This window comes from Mustela lutreola, chromosome X (assembly GCF_030435805.1).
Source record: "Mustela lutreola isolate mMusLut2 chromosome X, mMusLut2.pri, whole genome shotgun sequence".
Classification (NCBI taxonomy): Eukaryota; Metazoa; Chordata; class Mammalia; order Carnivora; family Mustelidae; genus Mustela; species Mustela lutreola.
This window is the reverse complement of record NC_081308.1, coordinates 63,194,763-63,214,564: the sequence shown is the minus strand read 5'-3', so window position 1 is coordinate 63,214,564 and position 19,802 is coordinate 63,194,763. Positions and strand designations below refer to the sequence as shown.

General features: G+C 46.4%; 1 protein-coding gene across 2 annotated transcripts in view; it reads left to right on the top strand.

The window, feature by feature from the left end:
• Positions 1-4,105, top strand: part of TEX11 (testis expressed 11) — a 318,657-nt gene extending 314,552 nt beyond the window's left edge. For both annotated transcript variants that reach the window (XM_059156761.1, XM_059156759.1), the window contains exons 29-30: positions 3,082-3,246; positions 3,851-4,105. In XM_059156761.1, the coding sequence (XP_059012744.1) occupies positions 3,082-3,246; positions 3,851-3,922 (237 nt within the window). In that variant the 3' untranslated portion in view covers positions 3,923-4,105. The remainder of the gene's footprint in view (positions 1-3,081; positions 3,247-3,850) is intronic.
• The last annotated feature ends 15,697 nt before the right edge of the window (positions 4,106-19,802 follow it).

Here is a 19,802-nt window from a genome sequence, read left to right as displayed (position 1 = left end):
TTTTTCCTTTGTCCTTTATTTTCACACCATTCCTCTGCATTGTCGTTTCACTCTTCCACCCAACTGTGAACATTTCCATGATTCTCTGCTCTTTTCTTCTCTGCATTCTGTAACTCTGTCCTTCAGGGGAATTGATACACTTCAAGTATTACCTAAGTTCCAATCCATACCTGCAACAGCCTACCTGTCTCCCAAAGCTACCTCAGGCCCGACATGATTAAAAGAGAGCTTATCATTATCTTGATCCTGTATCCCCAGAATCATCTTCCAGTTTCTTCTTTCAATGGTATCAGCATTCTCTCAGCCACTTAAACTATGTACTTTTGAGCCATTTTCAATTGATGTATCTTTCATCTCCCGTATCAAAGCAGTTCCCAGGTTTTATGGATTCTTCCTCCAGAATGTTTCTTACATCCTTCCACTGCCGCCATGTTAGTTCCTGCCCTCACCACTTCATCCGTAACAATTCCATTTGAACAGGTCTCACTATTTTCTCACTACGTCCATTCTAAACACCACTGGCTTTTCACTCTTACTTAGACTCTAATTTCATCATTATCCATTCCCTTCTCAGAAACTTTCAGTGTTATCTCATTACTGGCAGAATAAATTCCCAAATCTGTGGCTGCTGATGCAAAACGCTTTATGTTCCAGGCCAGTGTTTCATGTACTACATTCCACAAGATGTCAGCAAATGGTCTCCGTGCCCTGTATTAAGCACAGTCACATGATGTCTTTTCTGTAAAACTTCCTAAAATGCATAATGAACTAATGTGATGGTTTTTATTGACCTTCTGTTTTTCATGACACTAATGTTCTGAGGAAAAGCTTTTAGGACATGCTTAGGTGGCCCTAGCCCACATTCCTCGTCCTGTTTCCCACTAATTTCCCTACATAAATTGTCCACTTAGGCCAAACAGGGGTTAGTCCCCCTGAGACGTGTACAGCCTCAAGCAAGTCCGGGTCTTTATTTGTTCGGTTCTGCCCACATGGAATCCTCTTTCTCTGTAGGTCTACATTATAATTTTAATTGAGACATAATTCATATATTATAAAACTCACGGTGTTCAAGCATCCAGTTCAGTGGGTTTGGGTATATATTGTGCAAGCACCATCAGTGTCTGATTCTGTAACATTTCCATCACTCTGAAGAGCCCCTGTAACCACCAGCCGCCCTTCCCCATTCTTCCCCACCCCCGCCCCTGACAGCCGCACATGTGCTTTCTGTGCATTTGCCTGTTGTGGAGCTTCAGATCATCTCTTCTAGCTCCTTCTCCTCTGCCCTAAGGCCGGGTTTGTTTGTTCAGTCATTTGGTTGTTCAGTTACAGTCGCAGCCCTGTCAGACACCATGCCAGGCTGTGACTTTATGAAGGTAGATGCTGTGCTGCCTTCAAGGAAGTCCCGGCATCGTAGGGGAGATGGACAACATGGTGTTAGAAAGCGCTGCTGTAGTGCTGCGTGCAGAGGGCCATGGGGGCTCAGGCAGTGGCTCATGGAGGAGGGAGCCTTGGACTGGGTGTTGACTCATTCGCTCATGCATGCATCCGTCAAACATCTGTTGCGCCCCTCTGATGTGCCAGGCGTGGTGTGCGACTCTGAGGACACCAAGGTGAGCAAGAAAACTGCCCTACACCTCCCAGAACTCAGCTGTCTAGCGGAGGAGATGAACACAGAAATGGTACCAAAGCAAGATGATAGAGGTATTAGAGGGGTGTAAAGCTTGCTATGGAAGCAGAGAGAAAGGAGCACCTGACTCGGCTTGTGAATTTGAAGAAAGAAGAGGCGTTTACTGAGTGGACAGGGACAGGGTGGCATTTGAGACCTTCTCTGACTGTGCCAGTCTAATGCTCCTTTGGTTTTTCTTTTTTTTAACTGAGTCAGAGCACCTAATGCCCGTGTCCCTCTGACTAGTCCTTACTCACATACCTTGTGTAGTCCTCTCTGTACATGGATGCCTTGTCTCCCCAAAGGCACTATATGTCCTTTAGGATAAGAGCTTTGTTTTATCCCTCTTAGCACCCTCATTCTCAGAGTGTTTTATGCATGGTGATTTCTATAGACCCAAACGAGTGAAAGAATTTCAGCTGAGACATCACAGACACTCCCAAGAAACTGCAGCCCAAGTCTTCTGTCACATTTCCCCCTTCAGGGGCCTGTTGTGTAGACACAGGGCTTTAACCTGAATTGAGCACGTGAATGCTCCCTTTGGGGTCCATCTCTTATACAAGAACTTGGAAAGTAGCTCCTCAAACTAACCTTTTCATTATTGCAAAATCTCGCCACCAGCCGCATTAAAAACTACCCTTCAGTGAAGGGACCGTCTTAGAAATGGCCCCTTTTATTCATAGCTAGCTACGTGTTATCAGCACAAAAGATTAGTTTTTTTTTTTATTACAGTTGGTTGACTTTAAATAAAACAGATTACCTTCCAAAATAAAGCAAAAACTGAGATTGTCCAAAGAAGGAATTTTGTCTCAAGATTGTAACAGTGAAATCCTGTCCAAGTCTCCAGCCCACTGGCTTGCCCTACAGATCTCAGACTCAAGATTGCAACATCATCTCTTACCTGAATATACAGCCTGCTGGCCTACCCTACAGACTTCCAACTTGCCAGCCCCCACAATTGTGGGAGCCAGTTTCTTAAAATAAATCTCTCTATATATGCAAAACCTAAAGATGAATATAATTTCTATTCTGAATACACACTGATGATTCAGGTCAAGGAAATGAATAGATTCAATAAAACTGCTTCTTGAGAAGCTTCTCTGAGAATTGGAGATAATAGACTGAGGACAGCACCAAGGGGTGTCCCCAACAAGATATAGGGTTTTTCTCCTGCATCAGGGAGACCAAGACTCAGTCCAAGTGGGCCTTGGTGCTTTTTCAGTTTACATATCACTTTATGAGACCTTGCTGTGGAGCATTTTAGAGCTGACAAACATTCAAGATGCTCTCCTCCTACTCCCAAGGAGCTTGGGATTGTTCATGGAGGCTGTGGCTCTTTCCTTGGTGTTAACAGCGCACCCACTGTTTGTTTAATAATAATGGGACATGGTGCTAACACTGTTCTTGGATTTCAGGAAGGCTACCCAGAAGCAGAGATTCTCTGGCTGATGATCAAGTCCTGGAACACCGGCATATATATGTATGGCAGGAGAAAGTATGTATCTGCAGAAAAATGGTGTGGCCTAGCCTTGCGTTTTCTGGACCACCTTGGCTCCCTCAAGAGAAGCTACGAAACTCAGGTGAGGAGGGAGAGGGTAGGGGTCGATAGAATGACTTGGGGAGCAGAGAGGTTCTATCTGGGCACCTGGTAAAGACTCAGCCCTACTTTCCTTGGCTGGGAAAGGATTCTGATCATTGTTCCTCACAGTGGTTCCATAGAACTGCGAGAGGGGATTATAAACAGTAACGTGTTAGAGCGAAAACCAGGGAGGATGGTGAACTTGGTGTCAGTGGGGAGCCTGGGGAGAGCAAGTGGAATCTAAGAAGAATGCCAAGACAGAATTCTGGAAGGGTGCATCACTGTCCGTGCCAGTGTAAGTAAGGAAGGATGCCCATTGGGCCAACAGTGACGGTTTCTGGAGGTGTTTTCTCCAGGGGGTTGTCCGGGTTGCAGACATCTAGGCCACTAGCTAACCAGGAGAGGCTTGGTGGGGGAAAAAAAGTCTTGCTACCAAATAAGAACAAAGGATATTTTATGTTTTAAGCACCTTCTCCCTTACAACAGCTGACTGTCCCAAGTGAACGGACCTCATGCGATGGGGTCCCGCTTCCCCTTAAGAATCGGGGAAGCTGTGCCACATCTCCCTGTGTCTCAGGAAATCTACCTGCTGTTCTCTTTCCCAGGTGAACATTCTGTATAGTGAGCTTGTGGAAGCACTGGATCGAAAAAAGGGCTCACTTTTTAATGAAGAGTGAGAAGTGCTGGGACAAGGAATATGAGCAGGCAGGCTGCCAGCAACCTGAAGGTGTTTGGTCCTGAGATGTGGAGCATTTAAGTTCCTGCCAAACTTTCTGCTAAGTGTGTTTTTCTGTTTTCTCAGGTCCTATTTTCATGTTGTTAGATGACATTTTTCTAAAATAAAAGCATTTTGACTTTTACTGCAGTGACCAGCTCATCTCTGGGGGACAAATAAATTTTCCAAGGTGCTAAGGATGTTATGTATTGAAATAGCCCCACATGAAAGCAGGATGAGTCATGCCCCATGTGAACAGAAGGAGATGTTCATCCGAGTCTGACACAGGGTGCGTCTCATTCCTGAAGGGCTCAAATTCTCACCACCTGAAGATAAACAGAGAACCATGGACTCTGCATCAGAAGGACCTTAGTTATTACTGGGCCCAGAATTGAGCAGACTCATAAATTTGCTTGATAAGAATGGGTAGTCCCGCCTCTATCAGAGCATCTCCATCCTATGACCCAGAGCTCCCAAAATAGCTCAATCCCTCTTTTTTGCTCTCTGATTGGTAAAAAGCTCTTCCTCATACTGAACAGAGATTTGTCTCCCTGTAGCAGTCTGCTTTCTCTGTCCCAGATGCCCTTTGGAGAACTGAAGACAGACGTCAAGCACCTCCCTATCCTCCTGGCTTTTTCTTCTGGTCGAACATTCCCAGACCCCCTCAGCGCGGTTCCTCATCTGATCCAGGCCCCTCACCTTCCAGGAACCAAATCCCACGTTCCAGTGAGGTCTGACCCACATAAGAGTTCAGCAGCCTCATTCTGGCTAGACTCGCATTAGTGCAAGTAAGTGCAGGGTCACATTGGCTTTTCCCCCCAGTTGATTTATATTAACAGTGCTTAACTTTTTTTTTTTTAACAGTGTTTAACTTTTGATTTTGAAATCATTTTCATACTTACAGAAAAGATGAAGATAAGCACACCGAACTGCCATCCACCCTTCACCCAGCTTCCCTGTATGTTGACATTTTACCACATTGCTTTATCACTCTCTTTGTGTTTCTTTCTAAACCATTTGAGATTAATTGTAGACATCTTGCTCCATGATCCCTTCATACATCAGTGTGTATTTCCTTAAAAAAAAAAAAAAAAAAAAAAAAGGATACTCTTCTACAGGACCCCAGCTGAAATCAACAGTGATGTGATTCCACTGTCTAACCCATAGGACCCCATTCAGATTTCTCCGATTGTCCTAATAAAGCCCTTCCTAAGTTCAGGAGCATAAGTTGCATTTAGTTGTCATGTCTCTCATCTCCTACAAACGGAAATAATTTCTCATCCTTTCTCTTGTGACCTTGACATTTTTGAAGAGTACAGGCTAATTACTTTGTAGCATGAACCTCTCAGCTCCAGTCTGTTTGATATTTCCTAATGATTAGATTCAGTGTAAGCATTTTTGGAAGGTCTGCAACAAAATTGATATGTTCTTCTTGGTACATTGTACCAACAGTCACACAATGTCAATTTGTCCCATTACTGGTTAAGGTTAAGATGGCATGTCCCAGATACCCAGTAATTAATAAGTAATTGTGAAGTACATTGTGGAAGATAATTGGATTTTCTGTTCCTCATTAAACTTCTACTTCCTAGTTTTAGCATCCATTGATGAGTCTTGCCTGAATCCATTTTTACCATAATGGTTGCTAAATGTTGATTTTTTACATTTGTTTTTTTTTTTTTTAAGATTTTATTTATTTGACAGAGAGAGACAGCGAGAGAGGGAACACAAGTGGGGGAATGGGAGAAGGAGAAGCAGGCTTCCTGCAGAGCAGGGAGCCCCATGTGGGGCTTGATCCCAGGACCCTGGGATCATGACCTGAGCTGAATGCAGATGTATAAGTGACTGAGCCACCCAGGCGCCCGATTTTTAAATTTCCATCATTCTCACTTCATTTATTAGTTGGTTTTTTTTTTAAAGATTTTATTTATGTATTTGACAGATAGAGATCACAAGCAGACAGAGAGGCAGGCAGGCAGAGAGGAGGAAGCAGGCTCCCTGCTGAGCAGAGAGCCCGATGTGGGGCTTGATCCCAGGACCCTGGGATCATGACCTGAGCCAAAGGCAGAGGTTTTAACCCAGTGAACCACCCAGGCGCCCTAGTTGGTGTTTTTTAGGTGGAACATTTTCTTCTCCCCCACTTACTCATATTTTTTAAATGTTTTGACACAGACTGATGGATTTCTATTTTATTCAGTGAGTTATAATCCACTATATATAGTGGATTATAACTATATATATATAGGATTATATATATATAGGATATATATAGGATTATAACATATATATATTAGAAACTACTTTCTGGGGGCACCTGGGTAGCTCAGTTAAGTGTCTGCCTTTGGCTCAGGTCATGATCCCAGGGCCCTGAGATTAAGCCCTGCATTGGTCTCCCTGCTTAGCAGGAGAGTCTGCTTCTCCCTTTCCCTCTGCCCTACTTGTGCTCTGTCTCTCAAATAAATAAATAAAATCTAAAAAAAAACTATTTTCTGTCAACTTTATTTCCATTTGATTTGCCTTTGTGTATGAGCAACTTAAGACCACTCAGTGGAATGGGTTCCTATCCAGTCAGTGGCCTGAGCAGTGGGAGTTGCGAACCAGTCCTCAGCAGGGAACTATTGACTAGGCACAGAGAGGGTGTCTGTGACTTCACGTTGAGTAGCAATGAACTCAGAAGCTGGACTCTTCCATTCACCCTGAAAGTCCTCCTGAGTCACAGCCTTTTCAGTGGTGGCCCACTCTTCCTTTTCAATCTCTCCAGGATCTCTGTAGAGGTAGAGATCAGGCATGACCTCCCGTGGGTGTCCACAGGAGATGGTGCCACGCATGTGCAGAACTTCTAGATCATCATTTTGCTGCTCAAAGCTGACTCCTCTGTCCTTGTGACACGTCCCTTCTTCTGAACACTTCCTTACTTTGTCACCCAGTCAGGTGTTCCTGCCTGGTTCATGCTGTATTTTCCCTTCCCCAGCACTGAAGTCAGTAATTTATCTAAGGATCCCTGGTTCCTTTTCATTGAGCATGGTAGCTAGTGCCCACATTCTGGGGCACTCATTACTGGGGCACCATGTTTCTAGGTCCTCTCAGTGGATAGAGCTAGGAAATAGTATCCAGAGATCTTTTTTCTTTTTTTAAAGTAATCTGTACACCCAGTGTGGGGCTGGAACTCATGACTTTGAGATCAAGAGTTGCATACTCTACCGACTGAGCCAGCCAGGCACCCCCCAGAGCTAGGAAATAAATGTGTGTCTGTGTGTATACATCTACACATACAGGTGCATATCTATAGATATACAGATATAGATACAATTGACCCTGGACAGAGGGTGACAATCCCTACCCAGTCAAAGGCCCACATAAAATTCTCTGAGTTCTCATCTTCACTACTAACAGGGTACTGTTGACTGGAAGGCTTACCAACAACAGTCGGTTGACACGTATCTTGTATGTCTATTATATACTCTATTCGTACAGTAAAGTGAGCTAGAGAAAAGCAAAAGTTAAGGAAATCATTAAAAAAAATCATAAAAAGCCTATCTATGTACGTACATAAAACAGAGTTCGTACTGGGCGCGTGGGTAGCGTGTTCGGGTAAGCAGCCAACTCTTGGTTTTGGCTCAGGTCATGACCTCAGGGCCATGGGATTGAGCCCTGCTTCAGATTCTCTCTCCCTCTGCCCCTCCCGCTCGTGCTCTCTCTCTTTCTTTCTAAAATAAATCAATCTTTTTTTTTTTAAGATTTTTATTTATTTATTTGACAGAGATCACAAGTAGGCAGAGAAGCAGGCAGAGAGAGAGGAAGGGAAGCAGGCACCCTGCTGAGCAGAGACCCCAATGCGGGGCTCGATCCCAGGACCGTGGGATCATGACCCGAGCCGAAGACAGAGGCCCCAACCCACTGAGCCACCCAGGTGCCCCTAAATAAATCAATCTTTAAAAAAAAAGAGTCCATCTGATAAATCCGTTGTCAGTCCAACACCAGAGAATTTGTTCTAGCCTTCTTCCCCTTCCATATCTGCAACCCTTCCATATCTCCTCCAACCCTGAGAAACCTAGCTCCTGTGAGCCCCAAATATCCACTCATTTTTTCAAGCTCTCTGTTCGAGAATGCTCTCCCAGCTATGCGGCTGTCTCCTCAGTCCTAACCCCACCAGCCTGATAAGAGCTGCCCCTTTGGCCCTGGAAAACACACCAACCAAGCCATTGGCTGAGCCCACCCACCTGGCTAGCAAGCATGTTGAGTCCCCAGCTAAGTCCCTGCCAAGGGGAAGGGCAAGAGACCACAGCTGGCATGTAAGCAGGCATTTCATAGTGTTGACTTACTTGACTTACTGTTTACCCTCCCCAGCCTTAGCTTATTCGTCCCGAGCTTTGAGAAGTCAGCCCAAGTGTCACTTCCTCTGAGAAACCTTCCCCTGACTGGGCTGAGTTCCTTTGTCATATGCTCTACTGGCACTCAATTTTATTCATCACAGTTTGTCAATATAGATTTGCTCACGGACCAAAATTGATTATTAGCTGTCTCTTCCAATAGTCTTTAAGTTCCAGAAGGGCGGCCAGTGCCCTGGTTTTCCTCACCATTGTATGTCCCCAGTGTCTAGCACAGTACCTGGCACTTTCAGTAGATAGTTGTTGAAAGAATGAATGAAAACTCCTTTTGTCCTGTACCTTCCTGCCATTAGTTAGTGTTTCAGCTTGTACTTCCAAGTTTTCTCATCTGAGTGCTTTCGTCTCTATGAAATTGTTCTTGCCGGTTGTTCTTTTTGGGTGGAGTCTGTCTGTATTATGTTGTTACTCCCCTCAGACCTACTTTATGTGCATATTTGGTCAGCATGCCATCTAATATCTTTCTTTAAGAAGATTTTATTTATTTTTTTTTGTCAGCACAGGCAGAGGGAGAAACGGGCTCCCCACTGAGCAGGGAGCCCAATACAGGGCTCGATCCTGGGAGCCTGAGATGGTGACCTGAGCCGAAGGCAGATGCTTAACCAACTGAGCCACCCAGGCATCCCCTGTCTTGAGCTATTCTTAAGGGCTTTCTAAAGCCATTGTGATCACTAGCTCCCTTCTAGGTGTTTTGCAAGCCATCCCTTCCCGTAACGTATTCTAGAAATTTGCCTGATTTGCGTGATTAAGATGAAACCTACCAGTCTAAAGTTTGTGCGTCCTCCCATCTTCTCTGTTTATTTTTAATTTTTATTTTTTCCCCATTTTCCCTTTAAATAGGAGCATGTGTCCTTCTCTAGGCTTCCAGGTTTTTTTTCTTATTCCCCAAAGATTACAAACACCAGTGCAGTGATCTCATTTACATGTTATCCCTCTCAACATCCTGAAACATAATTTGTCTGGGGCCAAGAGACTCAAAATCATTTAAAGCACCTTGCTGTTTTCTTAGAACTTCTGAAGTTACTCTGAGGGTTTCCTTTTAGCAATGTCTGCTTGGCCCTTTCCAGGCTAATGGGCAGAGTTTGTGTGGCGGGCAGACCAAAGCGGAGTGGGAGTTCAAGAGGTCGTCTTTATCTTTGTTGTCTGTTGTCCAGTTCATGTTTAAGCTCATACCCTGCGGCACTATTGGAATTCTATTTTGTAATTCTATGAAATTCTATTATGGAATTCTATGTGCTTATAATTTTAAAAACTAATTTTAATTAAAACATACTATATGCCCCAACTTGCAGTCTTCAAGGCCTCCTTCCTTTGCTTCCTAATGCAAACAAAAGTGAAAACAGCCTCTTTTTCTTATTCCTAGAATTAGCTCATTTGGGGCCAGGCCTTCCTGAGAGGATTTTGGCAGTTCCGTGTTACTGTTTCATATTCAGCATCGGTCAGATGCCCTGCTTTTCTGCCTTTGTCATGTCTCATCATCAAAGGATTCTCTGTGCATTTACATCAATTTCTTTAGATACCTTTTCTTTTATTTCTTCATTAAAATACCTCACCGTTACATGGTCAGAATTTAGTTTCTAAGGGCCTTTCACCCTTTTGGATGGATGGCCAAACAGAAAGTACCAGAAAACGAAGTTGTCATGCATACCTACTCAGTGCTTAGCCCTTCATGTATGCTATCTCATCTAATTGTCATAGCAAGCCCAGGAAGTCAGCAGGGGCTTTCTATCATGGTGCCTTCCTCCTGTCTTTTCTTCTCTCTTTCTACCTCCCTCCCTTGTCATCTCTGTAGAAAACTGAAGCCCAGAGAGTTTAAGTGACTTAAGCAAGGTCACACAGCTAGAAGAAGGCAGAAGTGTGATTTAAAGCTAGATCTATTGGACTCCTGCTTTTGCTTCACCCTCATGCTACCTTTCTTTTCTCTGAGCCTTCTGAAGTCTCCCTTCCTGAGTTCTAGGGCAAAATGCCTTACTGTGTCCAGCCTTACGCTCTCACAAATTTTCCACTTCGCCAATTGGCCCTTCCGTTACTGGTTGGAATTAGGACCTGAAGAACAAACAATCCCTCTTGTTGGGTTCTTTACTTTCTGAGGGGCAATATTGTCAGCAAGACAAGCAAACAACTTCTAAATGTTCTGCCATGAGGCAAATGAAACTAAGGACAACTCTGGACAGAGTCGTCATTGCTGCTAGACCTTGCCCTGGGCCATTTTTTGTGATCTGCACCGAGAGTACGTCATCCACTTCCCTCATCCTGCAGGCGGACGTGGGATGTATTTACACTATAGTCCACCTGTTCTTTTCTCCTGTTAACGTCACTGAAACCCGGTAGTGGGCTCTGTCCTCGTGCTTGTGGATTTCTCTACAGATAGGACTACATGACCTCCCATTCTCAAAGCCATCCTTTTTTTTTTTTTTAAAGATTTATTTATTTGAGAGAGAGAGAGAGTAGGGGGAGAGGGAGGGAGAGAAAATCCCAAGCCAACTCCCTGCTGAACGTGGAGCCTGACATGGGGCTTGATCCCATGACCTGAGATCAGGACTTGAGCCAAAACCAAGAGTCGGACACTCACCTGACTGAGCCACCCAGGCACCCCAAGGCCATCTTTCTTCCTAAGACCACATTTCCAGCTGTAAGTTTCATTCCTCCAAGTCTTAATGAGTTAAAATTTCAGGTTTACTTCATAATATAAGGTTGAACCATATGAAGTTGCCATTTGTATAGGCCCACGGTGGTAGAATATGGGCAATTTCATATGGCTCAACCCAATGTATGTGCCGTGCATTGATGCAGAAACACCTTAAACCATAAGTTCAACTTATGGTTCTTTTCGCAAATGCATTATTCTGTGACCGGATGGCCACCTCTTACAGTAGTCTTCTTGTCGTATCTGATAGCATCCATAGTAATTGATTTTATAATATTATCAGGGCATTTTTCTGCTTTCCCCTCCATTTTCAATTTCAAGTTCTCTTTATCAGATCAGCAAGGCCCTGGGTAAACAGATTTTTTTTTGTTCAGTTATTGTAGAGAACTCCGTTTGTAGCCAAGAGCCCAGCACTCTAGTATTTTAAACAATGGTCTGGACAAGTCCTATTCTAAAATTCCATCTCAGGGCACCTGGGTGGCTCAGTGGGTTAAGCCTCTGCCTTTGGCTCAGGTCATGATCCCAGGGTACTGGGATCGAGCCCCACATCGGACTCTCTGCTCAGCAGGGAGCCTGCTTCCTCCTCTCTCTCTGCCTGCCTCTCTGCCTACTTGAGATCTCTGTCTGTCAAATAAATCAATAAAATCTTGTAAAAAAATAAAATAAAATTCCATCTCTACAGGGAGCCATTTCATCTTCCACGTATTCTTTTCTTTCCCAAAGTACCAGTTTCCTTTTGTAAGAAGAAAAAACCACACATGGCCCCCCACATCCTTGAATTTTCTGCACACAACCTCATAGTCCTTGGATATGGTTTCCATGTCTCCTTTGGGAGAACTCCTCCTCACCTCTACACGGGGGACACCTGTTCGATTAAAAGATGGAGGAAGGTGAGGGATTCCTGGCTGGCTCAGTTGGTAGAACATGCAACATTTGATGTAAGGGTTGTGAGTTCAAGCCTTGCATTGGGTGTAGAGATTACTTAAAAATAAAATATTTTTAAAATAAGAGACAGAGGCAGGTGGAAATCAGAAGCATTTGTTTGATGTGATTGCTTTCCCACAGTTCTCTGTTACATTGCAATGAGAATACATGATCAAAGAAAGTATTCAGATATGTCTGCATTCTTCTGGCCCCTCCATAGTGTCAGTTGGGAAGTCACCAGCAATTCATTTGTCTGTTCGTTCATTCAGGTGGTCTTCCATTCATTCATCTGTCCACCCAACCAATGACTACTTGGGGTCTAGACCCAGATCTTGCCCTCGATGAGCTTATAGTCCAACAAAGGAAGAGGTTAGGATTGCATTTACTGTATTAGAGTGATTACAATGTTAAAGCTAGAAAGTGAAGGGAAAGCGCTGAGATTCCAAAGGAGGGAATGAGAAAGTGCTTAGTGGAGAAGGCTGAACTCGAATTTAAAGATATGTAAAATTTGGGGCGCCTGGGTGGCTCAGTGGGTTAAAGCCTCTGCCTTCGGCTCAGGTCATGGTCCCAGGGTCCTGGGATCGAGCCCCACATCAGGCTCTCTGCTCAGCAGGGAGCCTGCTTCCTCCTCTCTCTCTCTCTGCCTACCTGTGATCTCTATCTGTCAAACAAATAAATAATTTTTTAAAAATCTTTTTAAAAAATAAAAATAATACAGATATGTAAAATTTGAACAAGGGGAAGGGTATTCCTGGCCAAATATATGTGTATATATGATGACGTGTGGCAAAATTTGCACGCAGCGTTTCCATCCAAGGAACAGTTGAATGGTTCTGTTTATTTGCAGCATAGAGTGCTTGAAGGGGAAACGTGGGGGAAAGCTTAACAAGCCAGGTGGGAGACAGATTAGGGAGGATCTCAAATGTCTGGGCAAGGGTTTTGGACTTTATTCTGTAAGCCACTGAAGGAATCTGAGCTGGGGAGTGGTAGGGTGAGACAGGCTCTAGTAATATTAATTTAGGCAACAGTCTGCACATTGGATTGGAGAGGGAAGAGTCTAGAGGAAGGAAGGCTGATGTGGAAGCCATTGTCATTTCCCTACTTCAGCATTTTGTAAAGCCCCATATTTTCATTAATGGCACTTATCTGTTTATAAGTATCTAGGTATTTGTGTGATTATTTGTTTAATGTCTGTCTCTTCAACAGGCAGCAGTATAAGGCCAGAGACTTGCCTGTTTTGGTCACTACTATAACCCCTGGTCCTGACACAGAGCATTGTTTGTTGAATGAATGAAAATAATGAAGAATTGGGGCACCTGGGTGGCTCAGTTGTTAAGCATCTGCCTTTGGCTCAGGTCATGATCCCAAGATCCTGGGATCAAACCCACAATGGCCCTGCTCGGGGCAGAGGGGGAGCCTGCTTCTCTCTCTGCCTGCTGCTCCCCTTGCTCGTGCTCTTGCTCTCTCTCTTTCAAATAAATAAAACATTAAAAAAAAGAAAAGAAAAGAAAAGAACGAATAATTGAAGTGGAACCATAGCTGTGCAAACAGTGATGGTGAATATGAGGACTACTACTAGAGATCTAGTAGTAGATCTGAGATGATGCCCAAGTTTCACTTCTGGGCAGGAGACTGTTTTAACAGGTGTCAAATAGGGCCGATGGGCTGATGAGTATGCGGCCCGTGAAGGTAGGAAATCTGGTTGCTTGGTGGCCGGACCAACCTTTGAGAACGCGGTTTCCATGGAGTGCTGAGGGCCAAAGCCAGACTGCGGAAACAAAGCAAGATGGGCGCTGGTACCTGTAGGCGAGGCAGCGTAGCTTGGCAGCACGCACCCTGGAACCAAATGGCCTGGGTTCAAACCCTTGCTCTTCCCCTTCCTAGCTCTGTACTGATGAGGGAGCAGGAGGCTGGCTGAGGACAGAGCAAAAGCTGGCGCCTTGCCCCCCACCCCCTCTCCACCCGCTCCCCTCCGTAATATGTGTAGCATTCCTCAGGCACCCCTGACTGCCATAGACGATAAACAGTGAACTTGCAGAGATCACAATCCTGCAAGACTGGAATCTCCCTTGCTCTACAAATGTCCTGGAGATCTACAAACAGGGAGTTTACTTTATCAATAGCGCAAATTTCCAGAGGCAAATAACTCTCAGTTCCTCAAGCCCTAATGTCTCCCTCCCCACCATAAACGAAACTGGAGGAGGCTGAGGTAGAAGGGAATGTAAATGATAGCAGGATCATAACACCCCACCGAGAATCTCCCAACTATCTTGATGTTAACGGCTGACCTAAAGAAGACATTGATCAAGCCACAAGGGTAAGGCCTCCTCCCGGCACCTTGTAGGCCCTCCCTAACATAAAAACTCCGCTGACACCTCCCTTCCCCTCACCTTCCCCCAACCGCAAGGTACACAACCTGCCATCCCTCACAACCCGGGGCAGCAGCAGCTCTTCCTGCCCACGGGTCCTGTCCCCGTGCTTTAATAAACCACCATTTTGCACCAAAGATGTCTCAAGAATTCTTTCTTGGTCATCGGCTCCGGACCTCAGCCCATCAAACCTCACCTAGGTTCTAGAACTTCATCAGTACGACCTTGGCCCAGTCACTTACCCTCTCCATGTGCCAGTTTCTTCATCTGTAAAATGCCTCTAACAACAGTCATCGAGCTGTTGTAAAGAGTAGGTGAGCAAATAAACATGCAAAACTCCTAGAGGGATGCCTGGTGCGGAATCAGTCCTTTTGAATGTTTGCAATTATTCGACTCTTGCCCTCCAGTACGGTTCTTTGTTTCCCTGCACCTGCTAAATCTTGACTCCCTTTCGTCATCCTCTTCTGCTCTGGGAGAGCTGTGCTTACCACCTCCCGGAAGTGTTTCCTTCGTGGGCTCCAGGGGGGCTCAGTGGGTTAAGTCTCTGCCTTTGGCTCAAGTCATGATCCCAGGGTCCTGGGATCGAGCCCCGCATCCCTGAGCTCCCTGCTCAGCTCAGCCAGGAGTGTGCCTCAAAAGAAAGGTTTCCTGCCTCTTCTGGGGCAGCTCCAGTTATGGTGGTTCTTTTTTTTTTTTTTTTTAAAGATTTTATTTATTTATTTGACAGAGAGAGATCACAAGTAGACAGAGAGGCAGGCAGAGAGAGAGAGAGGGAAGCAAGCTCCCTGCCAAGCAGAGAGCCCGATGCGGGACTCGATCCCAGGACCCTGAGATCATGACCTGAGCCGAAGGCAGTGGCTTAACCCACTGAGCCACCCAGGCGCCCCAGTGATGGTGGTTCTTAACTTCCTTTTTGTTTTCCATTCTTCGGCTCTTCCTAGTCTTGACTGTGGTTTTTATTCCCCTCTACCTTCCCTATTGTTTGTCATCTCTTCTCCAGAATCATCCAATTCACTTCCCATGAGGTGGACCATAGTAGTCCATTGTCTCCTTTGACATTCCTCTACTTCACAGCAGGGAGGTTTTCCCTGTTGTTGACCATTTTAGGACCTTTGAACTTTACCTCCTGATCTTTCTTTTCTTTCTTTATCTCTTTCTCTTTCTCTCTTCCTTTCTCCCTGCCTCCCATTCTCTTTCTTTCCTTCCTTCCGTCCTTCTGTCTTTCTTTCTTTCAGTCTTTCCTCCCTTCCCTCCTTCCGGCTTGCTTGCTTGCTTTCTCTCTCTCCATTTCTTTCTTTCTTTCTTTGTCTGTCTATCTGTCTTTCCCTTTCCCACCCTACCCCCAGCTGCCTAGTAATGTCTCAACCTCTCTGATAAGCCAGAAGAACAAGGTTGTTCACAAACCTTTTTACTTCCTCAAGAAAAGTTGAAAGTTGAAAAGCTTGCATTTAGTGAAACGAGCACAAAGCCCCTGAACTGCTCCAACTGCAAGACAGAGATGGTAGGTCCTGGCCGGCAGGTCACTGGGACAGTGTCCATACATCTGGCATGTCCACGCTCCTCTTTCCCTAGCACCATTTCTGTGTCCAGCTGTAAGTAATCAGAATCTGCACCCTGTTCTGTAACAGCATTCCCCATTTTTTAAAAAGCTGTCCTGGAATCCTACCCCTCTTCCCAGCTAAGAAAGGGACATTTCCCCTGTCCTAATCCATGCATCTCTTCTGGATCCTTTGCTGTCTCATGGTCGGCACCCAGCTCCTGTCTGTGTGTGATGTTCAGTTGTGCAAAAACCTAATGTGCTCACGTGCTATGCTCTTTGGCAGCTGTATTCAGACCTCCAGCCTTTGCATCACTGTCCTTTTGGACAGTGTCCCTTTCTTTTTGTGGATTCATGGTGCACATCCTTTAGAATTCTCTTTTATCATCACTGATAGGAGAGGCCCTAGAGCTCATCTGTGCAACTTCCTCGTGTTTTAGATTAAGATAGTGAGGTCCAGAAAGAGGAAGTCATGCCACAATCATCTATTGAGCATCTGGCGCATATTAGCTGCAGTGAAGAATATGAAGATACCAGATGCAACCCCAGCCTTCCAGAAGCTTTTTGTCTAGCTGGAGAAGACATAATGGGTGGCTAGCTACCACGAAAGGAAGAGCAGGGCAAGTTCTGTAGAACCTGCTAGAGTGGCACAAAAGACAGCAAGGGGAAAGCCCTTCTGGAGTGACCAGTGACATCCTCATGGAAAATGGCATTTGAACTGCAGCCTGAAGGATTTCATAGATGTGGGGACTGGACACACTCCAGACAAAAAAGCCCAACTCACTGGTAAAAAGGCTACTATTCTAGGCTGATTGGTAGAGAAACTTCGGGCTGAGCAGATTAGGGCCAGTGGAGGGTGGTAAATCCTTCCTTCTACCACATCCCACACCTGCTCCTCCACCACTCTGATCCTACTGATCTTATAAGTCTCAACCTGAACTTCACCTCCTCCAGGAAGCCTTCCCCGGGCACCTTTTCTTAAGCAGGTCCTCTCATTACATCATCATCTGTTGCTGCATCCCATGTATGTCCTTCGTGACATTTAGTTTAATGTGTAATTATATGCTTAAGTCACTGACTTGTCTGTCGCCCTCCCCCAGCTATACTAAAAGGTCCTTGAGAGCAGGGACTATCTTTTTTTTTTTTTTTAAAGATTTTTTATTTATTTGACAGAGAGAGATCACAAGTAGATGGAGAGGCAGGTAGAGAGAGAGAGGGAAGCAGGCTCTCTGCTGAGCAGAGAGCCTGATGCTAGACTCGATCCCAGGACCCTGAGATCATGACCTGAGCCGAAGGCAGCGGCTTAACCCACTGAGCCACCCAGGCGCCCCAGGGACTATCTTCTTTGACTTGCCATTGTATTTTTAGCATCATGCAGGGCACCTGTCACTAGGTGCTCACCAAGCTGTGTCTCTGGCTATTGAGAGAGTAGGGGTAGTGATGAAAACAAAAGACCAAACTGAACGAATACGGTAAAGAATGAGCGCATTTTGCTAAGAGGTTGGAGAAAGAAAATTCATACTCCCCACAGGTTTGGGCCTGGTCAAGTCTTCCCGCCGAGGCAGAGCCAAAGACCGGCGCATTCCTTGTGCCTTTCGCTGCGCACCTGCTACACGATGGGTGTTGTGCTGTGAGCTGTGGGATTGCATGTGACTAAGTCACAGTTTGTGCCTTCACAGAGGAGTTAAGGGCAGGAAGACAAAAAGAGAGAAGTGTAGTAAAATGTTCCAAGTGCGGCAGAGTGCGAGGAGGCACAGCTGCTGTAGCTGGACAGCCCGTGCTTGACTCAGTCCTACGGGTTCCCAGCTGCGTGGCCTCCTTGGGCCTCTGTTTCCTCTTCTGGAAGAGGAGAGAACATGAGCATCATAGGGCAGTTTGGGGGGCACTAAGTGAAGGAAATACAAAATGAAGGTCAGCTGTTACGAAGATGAAAGTTCTGGTACAGGGTCTCCCAGCACCAAGGAAGGGACAATCAAGTTGACCTAAAGGGTGGGAGGGAAGAGGAGGTGTTTCCCGAAAGGCAGCATAGGAGAGGAACTCCCTATCATCTATCTATTTCATCTATCTGAGAGAGAAAGACGGAGAGAGAGGGAACACAAGCAGGGGGAGTGGAGGAGGGAGAAGCAGGCTTCCTGCCCAGCAGGGAGCAGAGGCGGGACTCGACCCCAGGACCCCGGGGATCACGACCTGAGCCGAAGGCAGACGCTTCACTGACGGAGCCACCCAGATGCCCTAGGAGGGGAACTCTTGAACTGAGTCTTAAAAATATTAAGAGGAGTCTTCTGGGCAAGCAAGATAGGGAGGCAGCAATGGGCAGAAAAAGAAGTATGAGACTGTGGTGTTCGGGCCCGGAGCAGATGGATGTGGGGAACGGTGAGGCAGGGGAAAAGGGCCGGGGCCTGGTGGCAGAAGGGCCAGGCTAAGGGGCTTGGACTTTTCCCTGTGGGTAGCAGGGCCCTGCGGGAGGTGGAGAGCATCAGTGGCCGGTTCTGCGGGCTCCGTGGAGGACGACTGTGAGGACGGCAAGGCCAGTCAGGACAACATCCTCTGGCACTTGCCCTTCACAGTAAGTAGGCGGGTCCGAATCCTTGTTCTCAGGCCACCCACTTCCTGGTCCTTCAAAGGACACCGGATGCTTCCAGTCAGCGTGCCCGCGGAGGGGCAGGGACAGGACCTGAGAGTTCATTTGTTCGCCCGTGGGTATCACACCGTGACCGTGGGCTCAGCTCCACAGGGTGGGTGTAGTCGGGACTTCGCTGGGGAGGAACCGAATGTGCAGGAGCCTCAGTGCTGCTCTTCCTTGTAAAGTGATGGGGGGAGAGGCTTTTCCACATGTGCAATTTGACCTTCAGGAAGTTACCTGTACGGCAACAGAATGTCCTAGAGGGGCCAGGGCACTGACCCGGTCAAAGGATTAATGGAACTGAGGCCATGAAATGCTGGGTGGGAATGGGCCTGAACAGCAGAGTTTGTGAATGCGGACACTGGATGGCTCCTGCCAGGGCCCAGAGAGCTTGGTGCGCTTCTCCCCAGCTTCGACCCTCATGTTTTGGACCCACTCATCTCCTTTCTACAAGGGTTTCTCACACCTTGGGCTTTCAGGGGTTGGCACCGGGCAAGCGCCGTCCCGGTGGAAAGGGCATTTCTGCTTGAACCCGGTGTCCCTTCAGTCCCATCCTTTCTTGCTTGACCCCTGATCCCTGGGCTCTCCCCAGTCCTGCTGTCTGGCTCCCCACTTCCCTCTGCATCCCTATCAGCTTCGTCCCAGAGCATGACTTCCCCACATGTTTTGAACAAAAGCTTTTGGCTTCATTTAGGTCATTTCTAGTGGCTCTTTTGCCTCAAGAGAAGGTTGGTCATTTGTATCTGGATGAATCTTTTTTTTTTTTAAGATTTTATTTATTTGACAGGGAGAGACACAGTGAGAGAGGGAACACAAGCAGGGGGAGCAGGAGAGGGAGAAGCAGGCTCCCCAGCAGGGAGCCCGATGCGGGGCTCGGTCCCAGGACCCCGGGACCATGTCCTGAGCCGAAGGCAGACGCTTAATGACTGAGCCACCCGGGCGCCCCTGGACGAATCCTTTTTGTCTTCGTGAGTATTGCCCAAGGAAGGGTTTCATGTAAGGTTTGTCAGAGATGGAGAAAGCCAGACAGGGTTTGCTGTTATCAGCAGCAGCAGAACCGGGGATAGATCCCGGCACTGACTCCCAGAGGGAGACGGGGCTCTAGCCATCTGGTCACAGCAGAGCTTGGCAGAGAGGGGGGCCCTGGCAGAGAGGGGGCAGCGTGTCTACCTTGGGTGTTTCTGAGCTGCTCAGTGTCTCCCCCCTGGGGCCGAATTTTCTTCAGCTGAGCCTCCCCTAGGAGGAAGAGCAGCTGTCGACAGACTGAGCCTCAACAGGGTGGGGTGACAGGCCTGGCTCTTTGTTTCCTCTGCACTTGGCAGCTGGAGTCCCTTAAGCCTTCAAGGAGCATTTTGGG